The 24,501-nt window shown below is 38.3% G+C and overlaps 1 protein-coding gene and 1 long non-coding RNA gene across 4 annotated transcripts in view; one reads left to right on the forward strand and one right to left on the reverse strand.

The window, feature by feature from the left end:
- KCNIP4 (potassium voltage-gated channel interacting protein 4) overlaps positions 1-24,501 on the reverse strand; it is a 1,243,239-nt gene that overhangs the window by 557,306 nt on the left and 661,432 nt on the right. Inside the window, exon 1 of one of the 3 annotated variants that reach the window (XM_033213879.1) lies at positions 6,965-7,196. The exons of the other annotated variants lie outside the window; for them this stretch is intronic. Within the exon in view, the coding sequence (XP_033069770.1) occupies positions 6,965-7,064 (100 nt within the window). The 5' untranslated portion in view covers positions 7,065-7,196. Of the gene's footprint in view, positions 1-6,964; positions 7,197-24,501 lie in introns of those variants that run through there. 3 annotated transcript variants of the gene reach the window in all.
- Positions 7,582-19,092, forward strand: LOC117085206. The gene is made up of 3 exons (XR_004437868.1): positions 7,582-7,706; positions 12,765-12,904; positions 19,059-19,092. It is a non-coding gene; the product is annotated as an uncharacterized LOC117085206 (long non-coding RNA).

Here is a 24,501-nt window from a genome sequence, read left to right on the forward strand (position 1 = left end):
TCAAGGCCTACAGCCACGATGTATTTGAGCTGGGATTATTATCAAATCCAATTATTTTGGCTTCAGAGTCTGTGTTCTTAGTTTCTACATTCTATGGCTTCCCTATGAGAACTGAAACACACACTTGTTATAATTCCAGCAGCCAGATTTGTCTTGATGATTAGTCTACTGACCTAATCAAAAGCTTTTCAAATAATTGTCATGAACAGTCTGGCCGGTGGGGGTGAACTTCAAATAGAGAGGTTAGGGCAGACATCTGTGGGATGGTGGCACCAAAGCAAGCAGTTAGGAAGGTATAGAATTTAGAATTTAATAATTGGCATGTTGAACAATTAAGGTAACTGACCTTGTGATTTGTGTGTGTGTGTGTGTGTATATATATACACACATACATAAGTACATATGTATTGTTTGTGTGTGTGTGTGTGTGTGTATAAATATATGAATTTCTGGTAAGTCAAGTGCTATATCAAATATATATATATATATATATATATATATATATATATATATGGAAAGGAGATGAATAATTGTTATTTGATTGTGGCAACATATAGCCACCAGACCAGTTTTAAATCCAGCCCAATCAGTCAATGACATATACATTTGATATAGGACTTCGGCCTTCCAGAAATTCATCTGTGGGGTATCTGAAGTGGCTACCAGATGGTTATGACTCAGTATTACTAAACGTATTCAGACAAGTCACAGAGGTGAAAAACACCTCAATTTATGGCTAAATCCCTCAGCCTGATAGTTCTTTGTAATCGTACCTATTTCTAATCTTAAAGTTACGCCAAAAAAGCAACTTCACTATCACTCAGCCCTAAATTCTTGGACCATAAGCAGAATAACAGGAGAACTACAATTTGAATAAGCATTTTATGAAACAGGTTATGTTTGAACTTTATCTTATGAGTATAATTCATTAGCTTTTTCTTTGCAGAAAATAGTTCTGTCAATAACAAATCATTTTTAAGTCATTTCATCTCTCTGGGACTCAGTTTCCTTATCTATAAGAGGATCAATTTGAAACTGGCAGTTTCTGCAGGATGTTTTGTTCTATGAAGCCTTGATAAATCAGAGTTACAATTATGTAAATTACTGATGTATCTTCTCTTATTTTTCCCTCTTCCTCATTTTTCTGGGTTCACTATCATATCTATGCTTTTACTAATGTCTCTACATAGAACTAGAAGCAAAAAAAAAAAAAAAAAAAGAAAAGAATCAGATTCTTAAATACATTTTTTAACTTTTCATGGGCATATTCTGTAAGAGAAGTTTATATTACATATGACTTTCACGTATCTATGTATGTTTTATCTTACTTTGGAATGTTTATCTTGTGCAGTCACAATGAATGCCTTTTGGATTGGCACTACAATAAAGATATTGAAATTAATCCAGACTCCTTCATTTATTTCCTTGTGATCTTAAGCAAGTTATTATTCTCCCTGAACTTCCAGTTTATTCATCTGCAAAATCGAAATAACACTTTCAGTCTTGCATGGTTGAGATGACAATTCCAAGGTGAGGCATATGCAACACTTTTTTTCACCCTCTTTGTCTTATACAGGGTCTCAACTAAGGTAAGCTTTCTTCCCTCCCTTGTACTCTGTTCTCAGTAACTAGAACCATCAGTGTTCCTTCTTGTTTTTTACTTGCTGAGAAAGGTTGGGGTGTGTGTTTTCTGTTGATGACCATCTTCATCAAGCTAAAACCCAACTGATGCTTGTGTTATGCTTTAATTCATTGCTGGATGCACTTACTTCAAAATATTACTCCAATATGGATCATCTTACTGCCTTCGTCCATGCTTCAGTCAACCCGATCCATACATCTCAGACCTTTTCATGAATAATAGTCATCCTGGGTTCAAGGTCTTTAATTTATAACATAGTGACTTTATAATATTCTTTTACTGTGTTTAGAAGAGTACAGTAGGCATGCTTATGCTTATTGAATAATATGTGATTGAGAGTATTTCATGCACAGAATGTGTCCAAGAAAGGCTTGTGGAAAGCCATTAATGAATGCCTGATTTAACACTTTCTCCCCTTTGCAAAATATTAGCCATTGCCCATAAAGTTGTAATGCTTAGGAAATGAAAATTATATAATAAGATATGGAGTCTGATGGCTTGAGTTTGAATTCCAGTTTTATGACTTACTAGCTGAGTAAACTTGATCCGAATTCAGTGGACTCTATAGGTCTAAGTTTTCTTATATCTAAAGTGGAAGTGATTATCTAAAAGGATTATGGTGAAGATTAAATAAGATATTGCCATGCTATACTATATTACACAAATAATATATCTATACTATACTCTTTTTAACATGTCTGATACATAGGTGATAATAAAAAGTAAGATATTAACATTATTTATAATTGTTTCATTTTAAAACTAAAAATTAGGATTATGTCAGTCAAGTAAGAGTCTAAAATTACATGACAAATAAAAAGTGAAGTTGTGATTAGAATCCAAGTTAAATAACTTTAGATCCTCTGAGTGTAATCTCTGAATATACTAAATCTTCTTCTACCAGTAGATCCCTTTTAGGCATTAATGCTCTTGAAATAAGAAAAGATTAACCATAAGAGACCCTAAAGATGGTATATGTATTCCCTTTATTTCATTCCTAGATGGTGTAAAAAGATTGTATCTTTACGTTTTCTATATAAAGTATTTTTATCTTTCTTAAACTTTACAGTTTACAAAGACTTCTCTGATACCCCAAAACACATAAGCGTTGGCATGTCATTGCATTGGGGGAAGCAGAATGCTGGGAAAATTAGAACAAGACTCTATGAATCTCAACGAAGCTATTTGAGATGGAAATCAGCCCCTCCTAGTCATCTCTAGCCCCTTGGTCCTTATTAAGCATCATGGTCTGAACACACCATCAGTGACATTTTTCAGTTTGCTCAATTTACTGACAGATCCAGCACTTCCCCACTTCTGTCAACTGCATAGGAGAATTAAGAACTCGGGTTCTAAAAATCCATCTTTCCATATACAGCTAATACCTTGCTTAAGTCTCCTGGGAAAGCTTGTATTACAATATTACAGATATTTGCTAAATAAAATGAGTTGAATAAATACAAAAGACAGCCTAGTCCTTATCCTAAGGACTTAGATTACCAGTAGATTTCTTTTTGTCTTTTTATCAAAGATAATTACCAATAAAAGTGACTTTTTTCAAGTCATGTGTATTAATGCATCTTTGTGAAATTTTGCTTTTATTAAGGGGTGTAGAAGGATGGTTCTTTCTTAATTCAGTAACTGCTTCAGCATAATTTCGTACATATTTAGATGAAAAGTAGATATTTTCACAGCCCAGTGTTGCATATAGAGATAATGAAATCGCTTTGCCATTAAAATTTTGATTCTATTTCTCCCTAGAATGCATTAACAGAAAACCACTTTCATTTTTATAGTTGAAAAAAAAAAGGCAATTTACTGTTGTGAAGTTTCAGGAGTGTTCCAAACCAGCACAACTCTGGAGCCCCCTAAACTCCCCACTAAGTAGAGAGAGTCTATGAATTTAAAACACTGGCCACTGGTATTGTGTTTCATCCTTAGAAAGATGCTTCTCCCTATTATTTTCATGCCTACTGAACTGGCATTAAGATTACTTTTCTTACAAAGAAAATGTAATAAATTTTAATGGAATTACCAAAAAAGTTAATAAATGAGTTAATAAATGATAATATGATGTGCTTATTTGTTATTGGAACTCTAAGTTTCGAGAAACTGTATCATGAGGACGCCTGAAATAGCAGCCCCAAATGTCAAATTCTAGAGCTACAGGAAAGGACGTTTCTCTATTCTCTTGCAATACAATGAATATTTCCCAGAGGTAAGATGAATTATCCCACTATGGAAGAGAAGGAAAGATTAGTCTAATGGTTATACTGTATGTCAATTTCAAAGTAGGCCACTGATATCTATTTTATGGTAAATGATATGTGTTACATAAATTCTCAAATTTTAATTACCTGTTACACCCATTGAAGTTTTGAAATTGAAAGTTCCATGCAGATTATCAAGTCCAGTTTTCTCATTTTGGAAAACTAGAAAACTAGAGAGGTAAAGTGACTTAGCCAATGTTAGAGAAAGTAAGAGAGTGGCAGAGGAGGCATAAGCATTTGTGCTCCAACTACTATTTTATATTCTCAGGAGAAAGAATGTTACCTGCTAACTGTAACTCTCAGGTTATAAACATATGACATGGATCTCTGTGTAGTATTATATATTCATGAATATCGTGCATAGATCAGAACAGGATCCAAGACTCAAGGACCTAATCCCCCGTCTTCTACAATGAAGGAGAACTCAGAGCACTCAAAGATAAGCAAATACAAATATTTTAGACTTTTACATTACCAATTTATTTTGAAGTACATGTATTCTATACATATATAAAAGCAAAATAACTACATTATGCAAACGTCATATTTTATATGCCCTTCAGAACAATATGTATATTACAAATATAACACAAAAAAAGGAAAACTACATTCTGAATATCGTGTATACTGTAAAACAGTTGTAAGTTTACATGATGAGATTTAATTATTTAGGGAAAAAGTTCACAGTCATCCTCATAAGGCTTTAACCTAGGTTCAAGATTTTCTACTTAATATTCAAATTCTTTCATAGGACAATTGAGCAGACAGAAATAAGAAAAGTGAAATAAATCATTATCTTCTGAACTCAGACAAGCAAAATGGTGCAGGAGGAAAGGAACTCCTAGGTGAAAACAAATCCAAATGAAATGAACATCAGCACTTTTTTCTTTAAGAAAGTTTCAGAAAAAAACTATGAAGATGCTAGCTTGATAATAAACATTGCTTATCCTTCTTTTAATTAAAATTAGGCTGTAACTGTAGAGTGCACATATTTTGAACTGCAGACTTAAACTATATACAATGAGCTATATCAATCTATTCATTTGTTTTTTATCTCCAGCCAGCAAAGAATGTAGTCAACTTAAACCTTGTTTTAAAGGTCTTCTCACTCTAAGATTTACTTTGGAGATTTGTCTTATACAGACTTCCAGATGAAAAACACGATTGCTTTCTCTCTCTATCAACTTTCACGCATTAAGTAATTCTTCCTTAATGTGGTTATCAACATTTTACCATTTATAATTACTTCCTAACAATCACTGAAAATCATATATGAAGTTTATATTAAAGTTTCTGAGATAGTGCATGCTCTCCAGAGTATTAGTCCAAGATTGGTCTGGAGAATGCTGATATCGGAAAACATAAAGTACAAGAGAGAAATTGTTCATACAAATCAGTACAGCTTTGAATGTAAGTAATAATAAAAAGGAAAGACTTCATAGAGGTTAGCAGCTCTTAGAGGAAGGAAACACAAGTTCTCATTTGGGAGAGTGAATATTTGGGCTCCTGAAACAAGCAGAACCAATACTAGAGTAAGTGTCATCACCACATCCAGAGTCAAAGCCCTCTACACAAGAGCTGAAAGAATGATCACACAACATCCACAAAATAAGATAAAACAAGTCCCTCAACAGAGCTAGGAATTCTGAGATTATTCCATGAATTGTCAGTCTCACAGAGAATAAAAACCAGTTCATTAAAATGGGACGTCCCAATCACGTTTGCCAAGTAAAATAACACACACAAATGAACAGAGAAGCCAAACCAAGTTACTGGTTTCATGACAGTGTACAACATGAAGTCAATTTTAAAGAGCAATGGCCACTACTAGATTTTAGAATTTATCCTCTTTCTAGAACTACAGATATTTCCATCAGATAGGGCTGCCAAAAGCATTCTGCAACTTATTTTAAAATTAAACAAACAAACCCAGCTCTCCACCATCCCCCGCCTCCTGCACCCTGCATCCCCCGCCCCATGAGTTATAAATGTAGGTTTCTGGTAACCTACATCAGAGTGACACACTTATTTTAATTTAATGTTTGCTATTTGTAAATGCAATCTCATTTGTGTTACGCTGTGACAGCCATTCTCTGGAGGGCTGGATTAATTGTGGATGTAAATACATTTATAACGTATTTTCCTTTTTACTTAAGTTTAAAATTTGAAGCAAGGAAAATATCTAAACATAACTACGTCAAACAAAATCTAGAGTTTCTTTTAAAAATTGCTCTGCCAACTTTAGAGAAACAACGACTGGCTGTAGGCAGACACACTCTCAAATGTGTTCTGAATAGTTAGAAAATTATAATGTAAATGTACCCAGATTCCCAGAGAAAGATTTAATTTAGGAAACAATAAGGGCAAATATAAAATTTACTGTTTAAACAAAGAGGTGATTGATAAGGAGAACAGGAGAATGAGCCTCTAAGGAACATAAACAGCAATACTTGAAAAACAATTGGCTACCTGGAATCTATGTTAAAGTCTGTTATATGAGTTAGAGTCTTTTCCCCTTAGAATCTCTGTTAGTATGTAAAATAGGTAACATTATAAACACTTCTCCAGATGACCTTATGAAAAGTCTGCCATTCTCAGGCTCCAACCTTAGACCAGAAGAAATTATGTCTCTTTATTTCCATTTGATCAATGCATTTGTATAGCAAGAAATGAGTGATCTCACAATATACCCAAATAAAATTTGCCGATACAATCAAAGGAGATATTAGATAATCAAACATCATTATGGACTAAATACTCTCAAAGTAAGCAGGTAGATCCGTTATAAACCCTTAATTACTTCAGTTTTTGTTCTCACATTTTTGATCCAAAGTGTTTCTCCTAGTTTTAACATCCTCTTGTGAAAACATTACTGCAACTTACAAAAAGTTTATTTCATTAATCTTTGCTACCCTGAAAAACCTGGCTTCCTTCATGTCCATCCCAGAGTAATATTTCTCTGATCTCATTTCAGGTGCCTCCTACATTCATCTAAGACATTTTCATTGCAAAACAGAGAATTTTCAGAAGTCACTAAAAAGCACTCCCTTACCTTCTAAACCTGCTTCAATCAGCCCAAACTGTTCCAATAATTTAACAAAAAGCACAATGACGATCAGGACCGCTATCATTTCAAGCCCTTCCAAGTTCATGGTCAGCTAGGTCATGGTCCGACCACAGCCACTGAGAAGTGCTCCTCTGCCTGGCTTTCTTTGTAAAGCCATTAAACTACATTAAGAAGGCTACTGCTAGAGAAAGGGGAGGAGGAGAGCGTATGAGAGAGAGAGAGAGAGAGAGAGAGAGAGAGAGAGAGAGAGAGAAGGGAAAGGAGACGAGATGGAGATGGAGAGGCTGAGAAAAGGGGAGTGAGAGAGAAAATGCATTCATCCTGTCTGCTGTAGCAGAGGCCAGAAGTGGCAGCCGGCTAAAGTCGGGCCTGTCGGAATTATCCGCTTCCTCGTTATCACTCTTGCGCAGAGAGACAGCCATGCATCAAGTCGCGCTCCGATCACCCGAGGACCCACGAGGTCACCAGGAACGTCCCGAGGAAATGTGAGGCCCGGCGCGGCGGAGAGGGCTCTGCGCCCCGGGACTCCGCGCGCCCGCGCCGCCGCCACCAGTGGCTTTGTTGGGCCGGCCAGTTGCCTTGGAAACAAGAGAACCTAAGCAAGGGCTGGACTCCCGCTGCAGACAGGGAGCAGAGCACCGCACCTTGAAATACGGAGAAAAACCTGAAAACGCTGAGAGGTGCAGTGACAACTTGCATTCAGCTGTTTCAGAAACATTGTTGACCAGTAAGGAAAATCCAAATGTGTATTTTGTCCCAACTAGCTGAGTGCAGATTGAAACGAGGCTTAAAGGAGTCCTTCAATGTTGACTTTCTTTTCCATGAGTCACCTTATCCGAAAGCTCAGTCACTGAGAACTAATATTCTGGTTTGAGTAGTAACTATCATATCTTTTCGAAGCATGGGAATAATAAACTAATAAGTATTTATCATATTTGTATAGTATTTTAGAGTTTAGAAGCCACCTCCTATGCACTACCTCATACCATTCAATACACCAAAATTTTTACAGTATTTAATGTGTTCCTTCTATCCTTTACAAATAATGATTTAAGTAAATTTGGAGCCAGGAAAAGTTTGAGAATAAAAATAAAATCTGAAAAAAAAGCTGAAGTTTTTGTCTCTCTCTTGCACAACTATTTCATCTTTTTCTTTCCTCCTAACACTGCCCAAATAGATTAGCTCTACAATGAAATACAGAATTTTAAAAAAAATACGAGAGAGGGAAAGCATCTTAGAAAGCCAGTTCAAGTCTCCTATTTCATAGATGAACAAGCTGAGGACTGAAGAGAGCAAAAGAGATGAGGCAAAGGCAGAGCGGGATAGAATGAAGGCATCCTTCACTTGGGGTTGACTTTTGAGGCAGTGGAGTATAAGTTCAGAATATGAACTCCAGGGATAGACCGCTGGGATCTCTTACTAGCTGTGTGACCTTAGGTAAGTTACTTAACATCTCTGTGTCTTAATGTCCTCATCCATAAAGAGAGGCATAATAGCACCTAGCTCATCACTCTTTAGAGGGAATTAATGAGTGACACTTTTAGAAAAGAGTGAGTGCTCAATCACTACCACCTCGGGTGTTTTTCACAAGTGTCTCCATGCTCTACTCAGACTTTGTTAGGCTGCCAGAGGAATCAATCTGGAGGAAGTACAGTCCTCCTCTAATCATTCTCTTAATCAGAAACCTTCCATGGCTCCCTATTTGCCTACAGAACAAAGTTGAAGCTCCTTTGAAAAGCATGCTGGGCTCTCCATGATCCGGTACCTCCTTCAGGATTTCACCTCAGTGATCTTACTCCTGTCAATACACTCTACCTGACAGTTCCGCTTCCTTCGCCCAAACTCATTCTGGGCTTTTCCATTTCCAGGACTTTGCTCAAACGGCTCTATCTATTTAGAAAAATGTTTCTACACCGTCTCTGCCTGTCAAGTTCTTAAAACTCTTTCATGGAAACTTCAACCAGAATTGGATCAAATCTCTCTTTTTTTGTATGTTTTTATGGTACTTTTCCTACTTATGATGTATTATATGATAGTCATACGGGTATACATTCTCTCCATTAAAGGGTAAGCTGCCAGAGGGCAGAAATCATGCCTTCCTAATCTAGATAGTCCCTACTGTGCCTCCATGGAGGGCACTCCTTACTTCCTAGTTGTTTGCTGGATAATAAAAGTCATCAATGATTAGGTGATTACTACACACCAGATGCTTTAATGCATTGCTCCTTCCTAGACATTCTAAAAGTAGGGATGACGATTTGCAGGTGAAACACTAGCCTCAGAGAATCTAAGTAGCAGGCTCAAGGTCATACAGCTGGTGAATGATGGAACCAAGCTTCAAATTCTGATTTGTTTAATGCAAAACCAATTACTTCGTCCCATTATCCAACAGGGCTTTAAGTGAATTAAAAATCCAAATATTGGCACAAGTGCTTATCAGCACAGGGGTGAAGGTTACACCCAAAATGATCCCCCAAACTGTCTTGTGACATTTTTTTTTTTTTGAAAGAGAGAGACAGGGTTTTGCTCTGTAACCCAGGCTTGAGAGCAGTGGCGTGATCACAGCTCACTGCAGACTTAACCTCCAGAGCTCAAATGATCTTCCTGTTTCGGCCTCGCAAAGTGCTGGGACTTGTACAGTCATGAGCTACCACATCTGGCTGACATACTGTTTTATCCACTAATTCCAGTAACTTTGGAACATGAAAAGCATCCAAACTAGTAGTTAATTAAACTCAAGGATCTTTCTTCCTCCTCATTCACAGGATTAATATTACTTAAACACACACCACCTTGGAACTCGAAAAGGAGTTCTCTTTTTCTAGTACAGTGAACTCTGCAGAGTCTTTCAGTTTGCCTTATCTATGAATGTCTCTAGTCAAGCCCTTTGTGTTCACATTTAAAGTTCATGACCTGGGGCTGAGAAACATATGTAGGCAGGAACTTTTTTTTTCTTTTTTCTTTCTTTTTTTTTTTTTTTTTTTGAGACAGTGTTTTGCTCTTATTGCCCAGGCTGGAGTGCAATGGCACAATCTCAGCTCACTGCAACCTCTGCCTCCCGGGCTCAAGCAATTCTACTGCCTCAGCCTCCTGAGTAGCTGGGATCACAGGCACATGCCACCATGCCCAGCTAATTTTGTATTTTTAGTAGAGACAGGGTTTCTCCATGTTGGCCAGGCTGGTCTCGAACTCCCGAGCTCAGGTGATCTGCCTGCCTCAGGCCCCCAAAATACTGGGATTACAGGCATGAGCTACCGTGCCCAGCCGGCAGGAACTGTTGAAGAGCATCAGAGTGAGAGTCCTTCTACTCGGTCTGGATGTCACAATTATGGGTTCACTTTGTTGTTATGTTGTGCTTCCCAAGGCCTGAGGGTTTTTCTTTTCTTAAATGTTTACCTCATTAGCTCAGGCCTTTGTCCTTGCGTTTCCTTCTCTTGCAGTGCTTAGCCCCATATCTTCCCATGAATAAGTGACTTGACTTAGGTCTCAGTTTCAAAATTCCTATCACAGAGAGGCTCTTTCTAACCACACTATACAGAAAAACTTCCCTCACCTGGTCCTAGAGTCACTACCCTCTGAACCAGTGTTATTTTCCTCCAAAGCACTGTCACCACCTGGCATGTATATTTGTTTATTAAGTGTCTCCTGCCAGAATTGCTACAATATAAACTCCTACCTATAAGGGTAGAGATTTTTGTGTGTCTTGTTCAATACAATGTCCTCAATTGCAGAGTGGTGCCCAATGAACAAGAGGGAGTGAGTGGTTGTTAAGTGAATACTCTGATTGATATTCTCACCTAAAAAGCTACCTGCTCTCTCCCTGATCCGGCAGAACCCAATTTCCTGTTACCAGAGTGCCTCCTCTGCCTGTGAACCCTGAGAGATTTCCATACTTTTTTTTTTCTTAGGAAGTCCTATTCCTACTGCTTCTTTTAAAGGTGAGCCATGAGCACTGCATGCTCAAACATATTGGCTGTGCTCTATCTTCAGCATTTAATGTGAGTATGATTTGTGGTTCCTGCCCATGTGAACAATGAAAGCAATACAAGGAAGGCAGCCAAGAAGGTTGCCCTGCCCAAAATATCTTAAAATCGCTGGTGTGGATGATAAGTACCTTGGATAGCATCCACTCGCATCCCTTCATTTTCAGCTAAAAGAACACTGCAATCTAAATAAGTAAAGTTACTTAACTACATAAGCAACTCTTACCTTCAAGTCACAGCGAGGATTCAAACTAAAATATTAATCCAATATATTTTCTTCCTGTAGAGCCTTGAATTCCCTTTTAAATGAGAAATATTAAGAGTGTCCAACAGAAAGAGGAAACCTAAATCCTGGCTCCAAATCTTTGTCCTCGTTTGGATTACTTAAGCTCACTATACTTTGGTTTGCTGGTCATCAAAATGAGGCTAATATCCCTCCTTCAGGGAAGTGTTGTGAGGCTTAGGTGCAACAATATTTGTAAATGATACTTAGTCTTCGTGGAGCACATATGTTTTCAAGCAGTGGGCCTCACATGTAGACTCTTCCGTTCTTAAAACCCCTCTTTGAGGAAGACAGGGGTTTACATTTCCATCTTATGGATGAGGAAACAAAGGTTTGTGAAGGACTAGTCAATTATCCCATGTCCCAAAGCATCTGAAGCCAGTGGGGCTGATAGCTGCTTGCTGATGGTCATCACATTTCCCATGTGTCTCATGTAACAGTGGCCAGGGATACCCAAAGCATTCAGTGAAACGAACATCACCGGCATAAGTAACCCAACACTTGATCGTGACTTTTTAAAAGATTTCTCACCCTTTCTGCATTAATACTAGACACAAGAAAGGTCTGTGCCCCTGCCGTGTGTGTGTGTGTGTGTGTGTGTGTGTGTGTGTATAGCAGATAAGTATGAAGTGGTAGTGACAAAAAAGGGATACTGTTTGTGAGTTTGCCAACATTTTCTTCTCTGCAATGCATTCTCACGTAACTACTGAAGAGGGTGCGAGGCTGTTTCAGGTGCTCCTGTTTAAAGAAGTTTTTTCAAAACAATGTTTGGGAGTCCTTCAGCTCAGGCTCTACTGCTGCATGAACGTTATCTCTTACCTGTCCCCAGAAAAACGAACGTGCTTAATTAGAGACACTCTTACTTTTGCACTTCAGAGCATATCCCTAAAGTGCAGTTTATTCAAAATCACCAGTTACTCACAGTAATGAACCCATTTTTGCTTTGATTCCAGCCATATGGATGAAAGATGAGCCTGCCCTTTGATGAACTGAGGCAGGGAACAAAGGGATTTTGGCACGTTATGTCTTTCTAGATTCCAGGCTGGGAAGGCATTAAAGAGAGGAGGAGAAAGGGGGCAAACATTCTCTATGTTTTCACCACAGAGTCCCAATGGTTGGCCTTCTCAAAACCCAGCCTTCATTCAATTTGTTTCTGATTGTTCATCTTCCATTCAATTGTTAAAGTTGTGGTCCAGGTACTATATAAGCCAATATGAGCAATAAAAAGATGAATGCCCATTTTTCCATGAGCTGATTATTAAGCATTGCATACCTGTATAAAAATATCACTTGCAGCCCATAAATATATCTATATACCCACAAAAATTAAAAATTAAAAAAAAATCCTTAGTCTTCACTAGCTTAAAATCTATTAAAAACAAAATTTAGATAATAGCTCATGTGTGTAGAATACTCACTATTTGACAGACTAGCATACTGAGTACTTTATATGGATTATTCCACTGTTTCCTCTGTAAACCCTAGGAGGCAGCTACTAATACTATCTCCATTTTGCAAGGGGAAGTTGAGGAATGGAGGCCTCATTGGATTATACCAGGAAATATCCAGCTCAGGATTAAAACCCAAGTCTGACTCCAGAGATCAAGAGATAATATTTTAGATGCCATTGAAAACACCTGAAATTCAAAGCAGCATCTGGTAAAAGTCTTTAAGAAAGTATGGAAAGTACCATGAGATCAGGGAAAGCTGACAGGCTTTAATGGTAGTGGAAGGTAGGGGAATAGAACCAAGGTCAGCTTTATAGAGATCACGTTGGGCTCATACAATGTAGATATTAGGTGGTATTTTTTTCATAGCAAAGGCAACGTATATTACGTATTACATGACCAATGGAGAAGAAAACTAGTCTTGCCAGATGTTTTTCTTTTTCTTTTTTTTTCTTTCTTTTTTTTTTTTTTTTAGACAAGGCCTTGCTTTTTCACCTAGGATGGAATGCAGTGGCCCAATCTCAGCTCACTGCAACTTCTGCCACCTCCCAGGTTCAAGCAATTCTCCTGTCTCAGCCTCCCAAGTAGCTGGGAGTACAGGCGCACATCACCACAACCAGCTAATTTTTGTAATTTTGGTAGAGATGGGGTTTCACCATCTCTAGGGCTAGGCTGGTCTTGAACTTCTGACCTCATGTGATCTGTCCGCCTCTGCCTCCCAAAGTGCTGGGACTACCAGTATGAGCCACCACACCCAGCCTTGCCAGAGAATTTACCCAGAGCCAGAAAGAACAGTCAAAGCCCGTCTCAAATCACTTGCCCAGGTGCTCCTGGGAAGTTTCTGCCCCTCGTTTTTCAGACTGTCTCCCATTCTAGTGCACAAAATCAGCATCAGCGACCTGCCTCTAACTTACTATCTTCCTTTGGCAGTTACTTGATCCAAGAGAAGCCTGGCTGAATCTTATGACTGAGTGAATGGAAAGCAAATTTGGCCCCTCAAAATGAACTGAAAGAAAACGAGCAGAAGGCAAAGGCATTACATGAGAAATGTCTTTCTTTTTCTTTTTTTTTCTTTTTTTTTTTTTTTTTTTTTTAGACAAGGCCTTGCTTTTTCACCTAGGATGGAATGCAGTGGCCCAATCTCAGCTCACTGCAACTTCTGCCACCTCCCAGGTTCAAGCAATTCTCCTGTCTCAGCCTCCCAAGTAGCTGGGAGTACAGGCGCACATCACCACAACCAGCTAATTTTTGTAATTTTGGTAGAGATGGGGTTTCACCATCTCTAGGGCTAGGCTGGTCTTGAACTTCTGACCTCATGTGATCTGTCCGCCTCTGCCTCCCAAAGTGCTGGGACTACCAGTATGAGCCACCACACCCAGCCTTGCCAGAGAATTTACCCAGAGCCAGAAAGAACAGTCAAAGCCCGTCTCAAATCACTTGCCCAGGTGCTCCTGGGAAGTTTCTGCCCCTCGTTTTTCAGACTGTCTCCCATTCTAGTGCACAAAATCAGCATCAGCGACCTGCCTCTAACTTACTATCTTCCTTTGGCAGTTACTTGATCCAAGAGAAGCCTGGCTGAATCTTATGACTGAGTGAATGGAAAGCAAATTTGGCCCCTCAAAATGAACTGAAAGAAAACGAGCAGAAGGCAAAGGCATTACATGAGAAATGTCTTTCTTTTTTCTTTTTCTTTTTCTTTTTTTTTTTTGAGACGGAGTCTCGCTCTGTTGCCCAGGCTGGAGTGCAGTGGCACATTTCAGCCGCAAGCTCTGCCTCTGAGGTTCACGCCATTCTCCTGCTCAGACTCCCGAGTGGCTAGGACCACAGGCACGTGCACCACATTGGCTAATTTTTTGTATTTTAATAGAGACGGGGTTTTACCATGTTAGCCAGGATGGTCTAGATCGCCTAACCTGGTGATCTGCCCACCTCGGCCTCCCAAAGTGCTGGGATTACAGGAGTGAGCCACTGTGCCTGGCCTGAGAAATGTATTTCAATAATAATGTCAAAAGACAATGAGCTGCATTTATGGCAGAGGGAGTACAATGCAGAGGTTAAGAGTATGCTTGGGTTTAAATCCCCGCTTTGTTTCTTTAGAGCCTTGTGACTTTGGGCAAACTGCTGAGATGAATCATACAAAGCAATTAGAACAGAGACTGTCACCGTATAAATGTTCAATAAATAATAGCTATTATTGTTATTTATTGAGCTCTTGCTACACATCAAGTACTGTTCTAATTGAATTATCTTAATATGTCCATATAACAAACTCAATGAGCCAATTACTATTATTATTCCTAGCCATTATATGGATAAGAAGGACTAGGGCATCTGCAATTAAGGTGGAATTCTAAGGAAAACACATTGCTTATACCCACCAATGAGGCTGACCACCATCTTCACCACGAGTAATATAGGAAGAAATTATAAACTTATAATGGCTTGACTTTTAAATTGTTCTTAAAAATGATGGAAATCCCCTGTCATCCCAGCACTTTGGGAGGCCGAGGCGGGCAGATCACGAGGTCAAGAGATCAAGACCATCCTGGCCAACCCATCTCTACTAAAAATACCAAAATTAACTGGGTGTGGTGGCGGGTGCCTGTAGGCTCAGCTACTTGGGAGGCTGAGGCAGGAGAATCACTTGAACCCGGGAGGCGGAGCTTGTGGTGAGCCGAGATCATGCCACTGCACTCCAGCCTGGCGTCAGAGTGAGACTCCATCTCAAAAAAAAAAAAAAAAAAAAGGAAATCTAGGTATCCTTGCTGGAAACAAAAAATGTAAACAGCCTGAAAATAACTATCTTGAACACTGATATTTGAGGACACCTTTGTCACCTTCCATTCTGAAACATTCCACAAGATGAACAGATGCAGTGAGGTGTTGGCATGACATCAGGCTACAGACTCTAATCAAATTCAAGTGGGGTTTCAAAGGGTCCTATCATCATTTCCTTGAGGAAATCCACCTTCAAGGGCATATTTGCTTCATAAGTCTCATCAGTCCCATGATCCATGAATCACACACTAGCTAGTTCTAGACTAGTCTAGTCTTGTTTGGTCTAGTTCCACGACTAGACAATATCCTCAATGAAGGATCAACACCACACCCAGACTTTACCACCTATCCTTATCCTAAGAATGAATAGCAAACACACACTGCTCAGTGAGTAAAGGTAGTGAAATGGAGGAACAATAGACAGTGACTCAAAAAACTCATTTGAGCTGTACATTACCGCATTCTTAAAGGGCTGAAGACAAATGAGAGGAAAGGAATTGATAGCAAGAGTGTCCAGCACTGGCGAAAGAGAACAGAGAACTAAGCTGTTATACATACATATTGACTCATGGTGCTCAAACTGTTACGTGCATCAGCATTAACTACAAATCTCCCTAAAAATGAATCCTCAGACCTTTCCCAGAGATTCTAATTTCATAGGTCTTAGGTGGAGACCCTGGATCTCCATTTTTGTCAAAAGTTCTAATGATTCTGATGCAGGATTTCTCTGGACCACACTGTGAGAAACACTGCATTAATCTGCTCAAACACCCTCACCCATGTAAGGAACACATTCTCCCAGCTCATCAAAACTAGCTGAGAGTCACACATTTTACAAACTTGACATGGATAAGAATAGACGGGGGTTCCTTCGGTTTCTCAGACTTCTCCATAAAGCTTTTTCTTCGAATAAAAGTAAGGCATTTTAAACAGATTGGGAATCGACACAAGTTTCTATTCCATATTTAAAGGTTTTTTTGTTTTTATTCAGGTGATTCATTTCCTGCATTCATGACAACTTTCTCTCATCAGTGAGCTTTAGATACAAACTTTAGTAGAGATAGAGGGCTGTGAAGCATCCCACAGTTTTCTGCATTGCTTCATAACCTAGCTCCCATCTTTGATCCGTCCCTGGAGAAGCCCTCTTTCAGCTCCAAATGTAATCACTTAAGTGAAGGGCAGAACTGATGTGCAGCCATCTTAATAGCCAAGCTAAGTGAAGTAAATAGAATTGATGGATACAAATGTTTGGAAGTGTGAAGCTGATTTAGATAAAGTAGATATTTCAGTTTGAGATCTAATAAAAAGCAAAACAGCAGCCACATGGAGCCCTTTCCCATTACTCCCTGGGGCTAATCTTTATCTAAATCAATACTATAAAAGTAACAAAAGACACAAAGTTGTCTGATGCATAATTCATTTATTATGAACCCATGTAAGACGCAAATAATTGAAACAGGATTATTTATGTGATCATTAAACCCAGGGGTAATTTCAACAGATTTTTAGCTCTGCTTAATAAAAATCTTAGTTGTGAATATATATTTAGCCAAATACCATTCCAAATATTGTCTCCTCCAACAAATTATTCCTCATTACAGCTGACATGTTGTACTTCCCCACTGTAATAGAGTATAAATAATTTTTTATTCTATTATTTTATTATACCAAAGAAACATAAAATGTAAAAAGCAATATACAACAATCTTGACAATTATTCATGCTTATATGCTGTAGTTTAATTATGAACAATTCTAACTGAATCACTTAATAACTTTGATTTTAAACAGAAATATTTCTAATAAAATACCTATGATAACCAAGTTATACTAGAATCGAATTATGAATACTAATTAAGTATATATCTTATTTGAAAAACACACAGGACATGCCATTAGTAGGACCACACTGAAAAGAAAAATTATCCTCAATGCAATGGAAATGTAACACACTAAATAATACACAGTGGCCTCAAAGAATTAAAGATTAGTTTTTATGGATAACTGGGGGCATGCTATATTAAATTTATTATGCACAGAGCCATGAGCAGACTAAAACTCTTTTGAACGGTCATCAAAACAAGCCAGTCAATCATGACTTGCTGGTTTGATAACTCAGGGTGGCACCTGTCTGAACTGTGGTATTGTTTCCTAGTTTCTACTGCTACATAGCACGTAATCACAAACTGAGTGACTTAGAACAACACAGATTTATTATTTCACAGTTTCTGTGGATAAGGAGTCTGGGTATGGGTTAGCAGAGTGTTCTGTTCAGGCTTAAATCAAGGTGTAGGCTTGGGCTGTGATCATATCTGAACCTCTGTGTCCTCTTCTAAGATCATAGTTTATTGAAAGGATTCATTTCCTTGTAGTTTTATGACTGAGTTACCCTGTTTTCTTGCTAGCTGTTGAACAGGGACCATTCTCATCTCCTAGACGTTGCTCTTGGTGCCATGTTCTGTCTGAAATGTGGTAGGATGCTCTTTCAATGCTAGCAAGAAATGTCTTTCTTCCATGCTTCAAATTTCTGTGACCTCTTTTCAGGGCTTGGCTGATTAGGTCAGGCTCACTTGGGATTGCGTCCCTTTGGATTAACTCAAAGTCAACTGATTAGAACCTTAGTTATGGCTACAAAATCTTTTCACCCATATAGGGTACCAAAATTATGGTAGTGATATCCTATCATAGTCACAAATCCAACTCACACTCAAAGGAAAGGGATTATATAGGGTGTGTACATCAGGGTCATTTTAGGTGTGCAATCTTGAGGACTATTTTAGAATTCTGTCTACCACAACAGGTTTCTGCTCTAACTGCTGAGTGGCATGCTAGGTGTTCCGTGGTTGTGGGAGGCTGAAGGATATATTTTTATCTCATGCATTTTTCAAACTATATCTAGGGGGAGGCTCAGCATAGAACTACTGGACATTTGGCCACTGATTGCACAGAAGCCAATAGTAAGATGTAAAGTCCTAGAGTGTAAGCTGTCTATTAACAAGTCATGGTAACAAGGAAAGGAGAATGGCCAGAAAATGCCAGTGCAAAACTCTGGCTACCTAGTTTGGTTAGACTATATGTTGAATAGCTAGCTTCATCCACTGATGTGTGTAAGGCAGACAGAACTATCTAGAAAAGGATGAAGAGTACCATCTTTGGGACCTTAACACTATAGCTTGAGGTTCCATTTCTTTTAGAACAGATTGTTCTTGTATTTATAGTTTTATTTTTACTTTTCCTGCTTCCTGCTGCAATAGCTGCTCTTGTCTGGCTATGTTTCCACTATAGTTATAGCTGATCTCGTGATCTATTCACTTTCTCAAGGTAGATCACAGTGAAATACTGCCTGGACACGAATCCTAACTGAATACGCGACTGGCTACACAGCTTTGGGTAAATACCATCTGTCAGCCTCAGTTACATTACCTATACAACATAGATAGTAGTAATATCTTAGAGTTGTTAAGTTGAAATACAGTTGACCTTTGAATGACATAGGTTAGAGCCCCACAGACCAACTTACACAGACTTCTTTCTGTCTCTGCCACCTCTGAGACAGCAAGACCAACTTCTCTTCCTCCTCCTCCTCAGCCTACTCAATGTGAAGATGACGAAGATGAAAGCCTTTATGATGATCTACTTCCACTTAATAAATGGTAAGTATAGTCTCTCTTCTTTATGATTTTCTTAATATTTTCTTTTTACTAGCTTGCTTTATTGTAAGAATTCAGCATATAATACATACACAACATATGTGTTAATCAACTGTAATAGGTCAGGCCTCTCATCAACAGTAGGCTATCAACACCTCAATTTTTGGACAGTTAAAAGTTATACACAGATTTTCAACTGTGGGGGGCCAGTGCCCATACCTCTGCATTATTTAAAGGTCAACTGTCCTTAAAATACATCAAGTTCCCAGACAGTACCAAATCGACATTAAATAAATACTACTGTTATTGTCATAATTAGTACAAGGTGGGGTTATGGTTATTTTGCTCCCAAGGTATACCCAGAATCTAGGGCCATGTCTGAGTTATGGCATCCACTCAATATATGACTTGTCATAATTCTGTTAAGCCTCTCTTCCCTTCTGATCTACCCACTATATACCTTGTTGTCAAAGTGAAAGGAATATGTAATTCCCCAGCTTCGATCTTCAGTGGTATTTTGCTGGTATTTTTCATTTTGCAGAATGAAATCCGAAAGTCATGGCAAGGCATTCAAAACCCCTACCAACTTCCCAAGGAACTCTCCATCCTCATCTCCTGACAGCCTGTGCTCACACTCTGTGTTCAGGTCATGAGAAACTACTGCTGTAACCCACATGTCAGGGTGATTCCTCCAACTGCTTCCTTTTCCTTCTGAGAAGTTCTTACCCATTATTTAAGAATAAGCTTAAATCCTTCCACTTGGGTGGAGTCTTTCATGACTCCATCTTCCAAAGACAAGATTAATCCCTTCTTCTTTCTGCTTTGTACCTATGTTCAACTATGATCCTTTCAAGATTTATGAGCAGGCTGACATACTATGTCCTGTACAAAACTATGGATCCTGGGGAGGAGGGGCCATATCTGATCTATGTTTCTCTCCTCAGTACTTATCCATGTGCCTGAAAAATATTAGTTGATCAGTAAATGTCGCAGTAAATGTCGCAGTAAATGAAGGAGGAATGGAAAGGGAAATGAAGAAAGAAAAAAATGAATGGCATGCTATCTGGAGGGTAAAGGAAGATCTAAGTCAAAAGCATAACCCTCCAACAAAAGTCACCATGCCTAGAATTCAACCATTAAAGATTTAATTTTTCACATTAAGCAGTCCAGGTGTCCTGAAAATAACTCAAATGGTAGAAAACTTTCATCATTAACACCACGGTATAACAGATTTTCATTTGTCACCTTTGTGCATGAAAAGTAAGACCACTGGCAACCGGAGAACTTGAAGCTGGTTGGCACTAATGTGTGAAATCTATGTTGAGAGTCAGTTTGATAGCAAGTACAGAAGCTTAACCACAAAATAGCTAGCTAGTTGAAGTGGAAAATCCAGAGTTATTTTAAGACAACGCAGAATGTTCCAGGACAATCCAGCGAATCACCAATGTGCTAAATGATGCTCCTTTCTCCTGTTTTATTTTCTATATTAACTGTTTACTGCATAGAACATTGAAAACCATTGGCTTGAAATAATTATTGACTTGCTACCACCCTACTGATTGATACAGCCTGCCCCATTATTAAACCAAGTTTACAGAAGTCAGCTTCTGTGCTGGGAATGACTGGCTCAGGGTTTTGTAATATATATATTCCATTTCTTTAGGTACCCTAAAATGCCCAGCATGATATTCTCAAAGATAACATCAGTTTGTTCTTATGAGCTGCTCTGGCCTTCCCATTTCTTAAGTGGCCATTCAAGAGATACTTACAAGATGGTTTAGTGTTCCTGTGGGATATAAATGCTTGTCATTAGCAAAGGGAAAACTTGGCATCTGGTATGGAGTATCAGGTATTTCAGATAGTTTTTACAGTATCCTGGATTTGATCAAACTCTCAACTTACATGCCAACGATTCCCTTTTCCTATTTTAAATCCTTAATGATTTTAACATAAAGTCAATCAGCATGTTTTGATTAATGAACATACAAATCATTTTTATTAACTAATATGAAATTGTTAAAATATGCTAACTATTCTGTGTCCAAAAAACATCTTTAATCATTTCTACATGGGTCTTTTTGAGAATAAAAGGTAACAATTTATGGAGGAAATCAAATGAGGAAATATCTATTTAAATAAAACAAGGATTTTTCGAGGGGTTGTTTGTTAACAATGTTGACAACCTGGTAAACAAGCAAACACTAACTCCTATTATACATATAAGGTGACAATGTGTGACTATAAAACTTAGAAAATGTGCATATTTACCAAGAAATCATTGAGAAGCTATATTATGATTACAATGGTGCTGGTCTTGCAGAAACATTTTGGAGATCCTCCTTTGAGAACTGATATGGTTTGGCTGTGTCCCCACCCAAATCTCATCTTCAGTTCCCACGTGTTGTGGGAGGAACCAGGTGGGAGGTAACTGAATCATGGGAGAAGGTTCTTCCCATGCTGTTCTCATGATAATGAATAAGTCCCAGGGGATTTGATGGTTTTAAAAACGGGAGTCTTCCTGCATAAGCTCTCTTCTCATCTGCTGCCATGTGAGACGTGTCTTTTACCTTCCACCATGATTGTGAGGCCTCCCCAGCCATGTGGAGCTGTAAGTCCAATAAACCTCTTTATTTTGTAAATAGCCCAGTCTTGGATATGTCTTTACCAGCAGCGTGAAAACAGACTAATACAGGAACTGTCTTTAAATCCGATTTATAAATCATCCTTCCCTGCCTGCTCTAGCTGACACCTGGCTGCCCTCAGGCTCAAACTTTCCAAACCTCTTCAAATCACATTTTGATGATCATTGCTTTACTTCTTGTAAACAGCTTTACCAAAGACGGAGACATTTAAAAAAAGACGGGTAAAATGACACACAAACAACTTAGCTATTCTCATTAGCTCATGTAAAGGTTTGCTATGGAAAAAGATCGAAATTAATGGTTAGAATAAGCCTTTTGTGTTATCATTAAATTTCAATTATGTACAGTCCTTGCTTACATTACCTGGAATAATTGGAAGTTCACAGTATCATTGTGAGGCAAAGCAATCCTAATAATTAATTTCTTGCTACTCAAGGTAGAAAGAACCTCTACAGTTCTACTCTATTTGGAAAAGGTATCATAGATTCACTATTCACTTAAGCCACTGACTTTGAATGTTTGAAATGGGATTTTGAAAAGGTCGTTTTTCTATATATTTTATCAGTTATTTGCTTTTATACTTTTTGAGGGTTATGCATTGTGTATATAAGTGCTGTGTCACTACTGTACCACCAAATAGTGGAAGTGAAAATGACACACTACTTGTGTTTTTTTCTTCCTAAAATCCTGGGGTTTTTGGAGTGCTTTTTGATATGTGTCTTATTAACTACAAGTTTATACATGAACTTAGGATTCATTTGTTAAAGAGGATGAGCATGAAGAAAAGCTTATTTTGTCTTCATGAGTGTAATCCTGCAATTTTACAAGGTTAGTAAACACCCTGTTGGGTTTATATTTTTCCTGGGCATTAGAAACATGAAGAGTCTTTCAATGAGAGATTGTTTGAAAGGGAATTATATTTAGGCTATAAACAAGCTGTGAAAAAACTCAACATAATCCCTCCTGTTAAAAATTTTGAATGCTAGAATTTTACTAAATTGATAATGGTTGTACACACCTGTGAAGAACAAGGAACAACTCTAAGCTGATGATCTATCAGGGCAATTTAAAGAGAGAACTTATGAAATAAGTTGGAGAAAAAAGTGCTAAAATACATTCAAGGAGGTACAAATTCTAGCCTGGTACTTAGGGCCCGTTCTATTCACAGGCAGAGGGAAATGGAAAATATAAATCTAAAGGGATCCAAGACCTGTCTGCTTCCCAGGGTCTACCAGGCACTGCTTGATCATGCCGGCTTTGCTTACAGCTTTGATCATTTGGTTGCAATTGACAAGTACTTGGACAAATCATATCTGCAGTCAGAATGGACTTAAGGAATAACAAATCAACAGACACATGCTATACATGAAGTGAACCTTGCCTGCAGCCTTTTGTGAACTTATGCTGCAGTTCTTATAACTAGTTTTCCCCCAATGTCTAAATCCATAGTTTACTCCTAGTACCTGCCTCACAATTACCCGGATTCTTTTCTTAGAAACTCTTCTAATGCCACCCCAACTCTGCATCTCTGGAGGCTGCCTTCTCCTGGATGTTCCACTTTTATATATGTCTAGGCCCATGACATCTTGCTGAATTCCTCAGAAATTTGAATCACCTAGTAGCCTGTTAAATATGTATGCACACTGGATAGTCCTCCCCTTGTGAAGGTGAACTTCTTTCTACCTATAGTCAAGTCCATCCAATATATTCTCCTGACAACCCTACACAGATGCACACAAGACACACACACAGATCTACACATACATCAGTCAAAAACTTTTCCACAACAATCAGCTAAGTTCCACTAAAACAGAATCCTTTAGGGTGTGTTTTTGTTTTTCAAAACTGGTTGTATTCCACTAATGGATAGCACAATCAACTTGATGAGTTCATGATTAGCAGTACGGAATAAAAAAGAACAGGATAGAATCGGTGAGTGTTTTGCAGGTAGAAAAGGTACTATTTTGTGAAATCCTTTTCAGTTATATTTGTGTTTTTCTGTATGTTCCTGGTTATGATAAAAAATGCACTTCTTACTGTAGTTCATCATCAGAAAAGTTTTCTAAACCATGCATTAGAGCGCTTGGAGACAAAAGCATCATTTCTATAGTTAACCTTATTGAAATTATAAATTTGTGATCTGAAGTGGATTACACATTAAACCAGTACTTCATTATAGACACAACAGCAAACACAATTTCATCTGATAAGCAAGTTATCTTCAAGGAAGCAGATAAGCAGAGTTGGGAGGGAACAGGCATTTAAATAATTACATGTTGATGGCACGATGAGGAAACAATCTCTGTGATTGAATGGTTTACCAGTTTAGGTGTTCTGGCCTGAAGGTGCCTGGCTAAGTAGAGGCTAGCATACTCGGGCACCCGGCAACTTGAAACAGTGAGTCAAGGAAACTATGGAGAAAGGTTTGGCATAGGTGAGCTCCAAGTGTATAATAATTCTACTGCTAATAAATTGTGTTGGGTAGAACTGGTGAAGAATGATGGTGAGATCTTACATTTGTCTACGTGTTTGCATTTTTAAAAGCATTTTTACACCTACTATATTGTTTTAGTGAGGCATCTTAGATGCAAAATGTAAGGTGGTGCTCATTCTCAGGATTGTGCAAGTGTCCTGTGAGCTTGGCTTGCCTGGCCCCAGTCTAGGTCCTGTACATGAGATATGACAGTATTGATTCCTAGGCCGGAAGTGGTGGCTCATGCCTGTAATCTCAGCACTTTG

The sequence above is a fragment of the Trachypithecus francoisi genome, unplaced genomic scaffold, assembly GCF_009764315.1.
Source record: "Trachypithecus francoisi isolate TF-2019V2 unplaced genomic scaffold, Tfra_2.0 Lachesis_group1, whole genome shotgun sequence".
NCBI lineage: Eukaryota > Metazoa > Chordata > Mammalia > Primates > Cercopithecidae > Trachypithecus > Trachypithecus francoisi.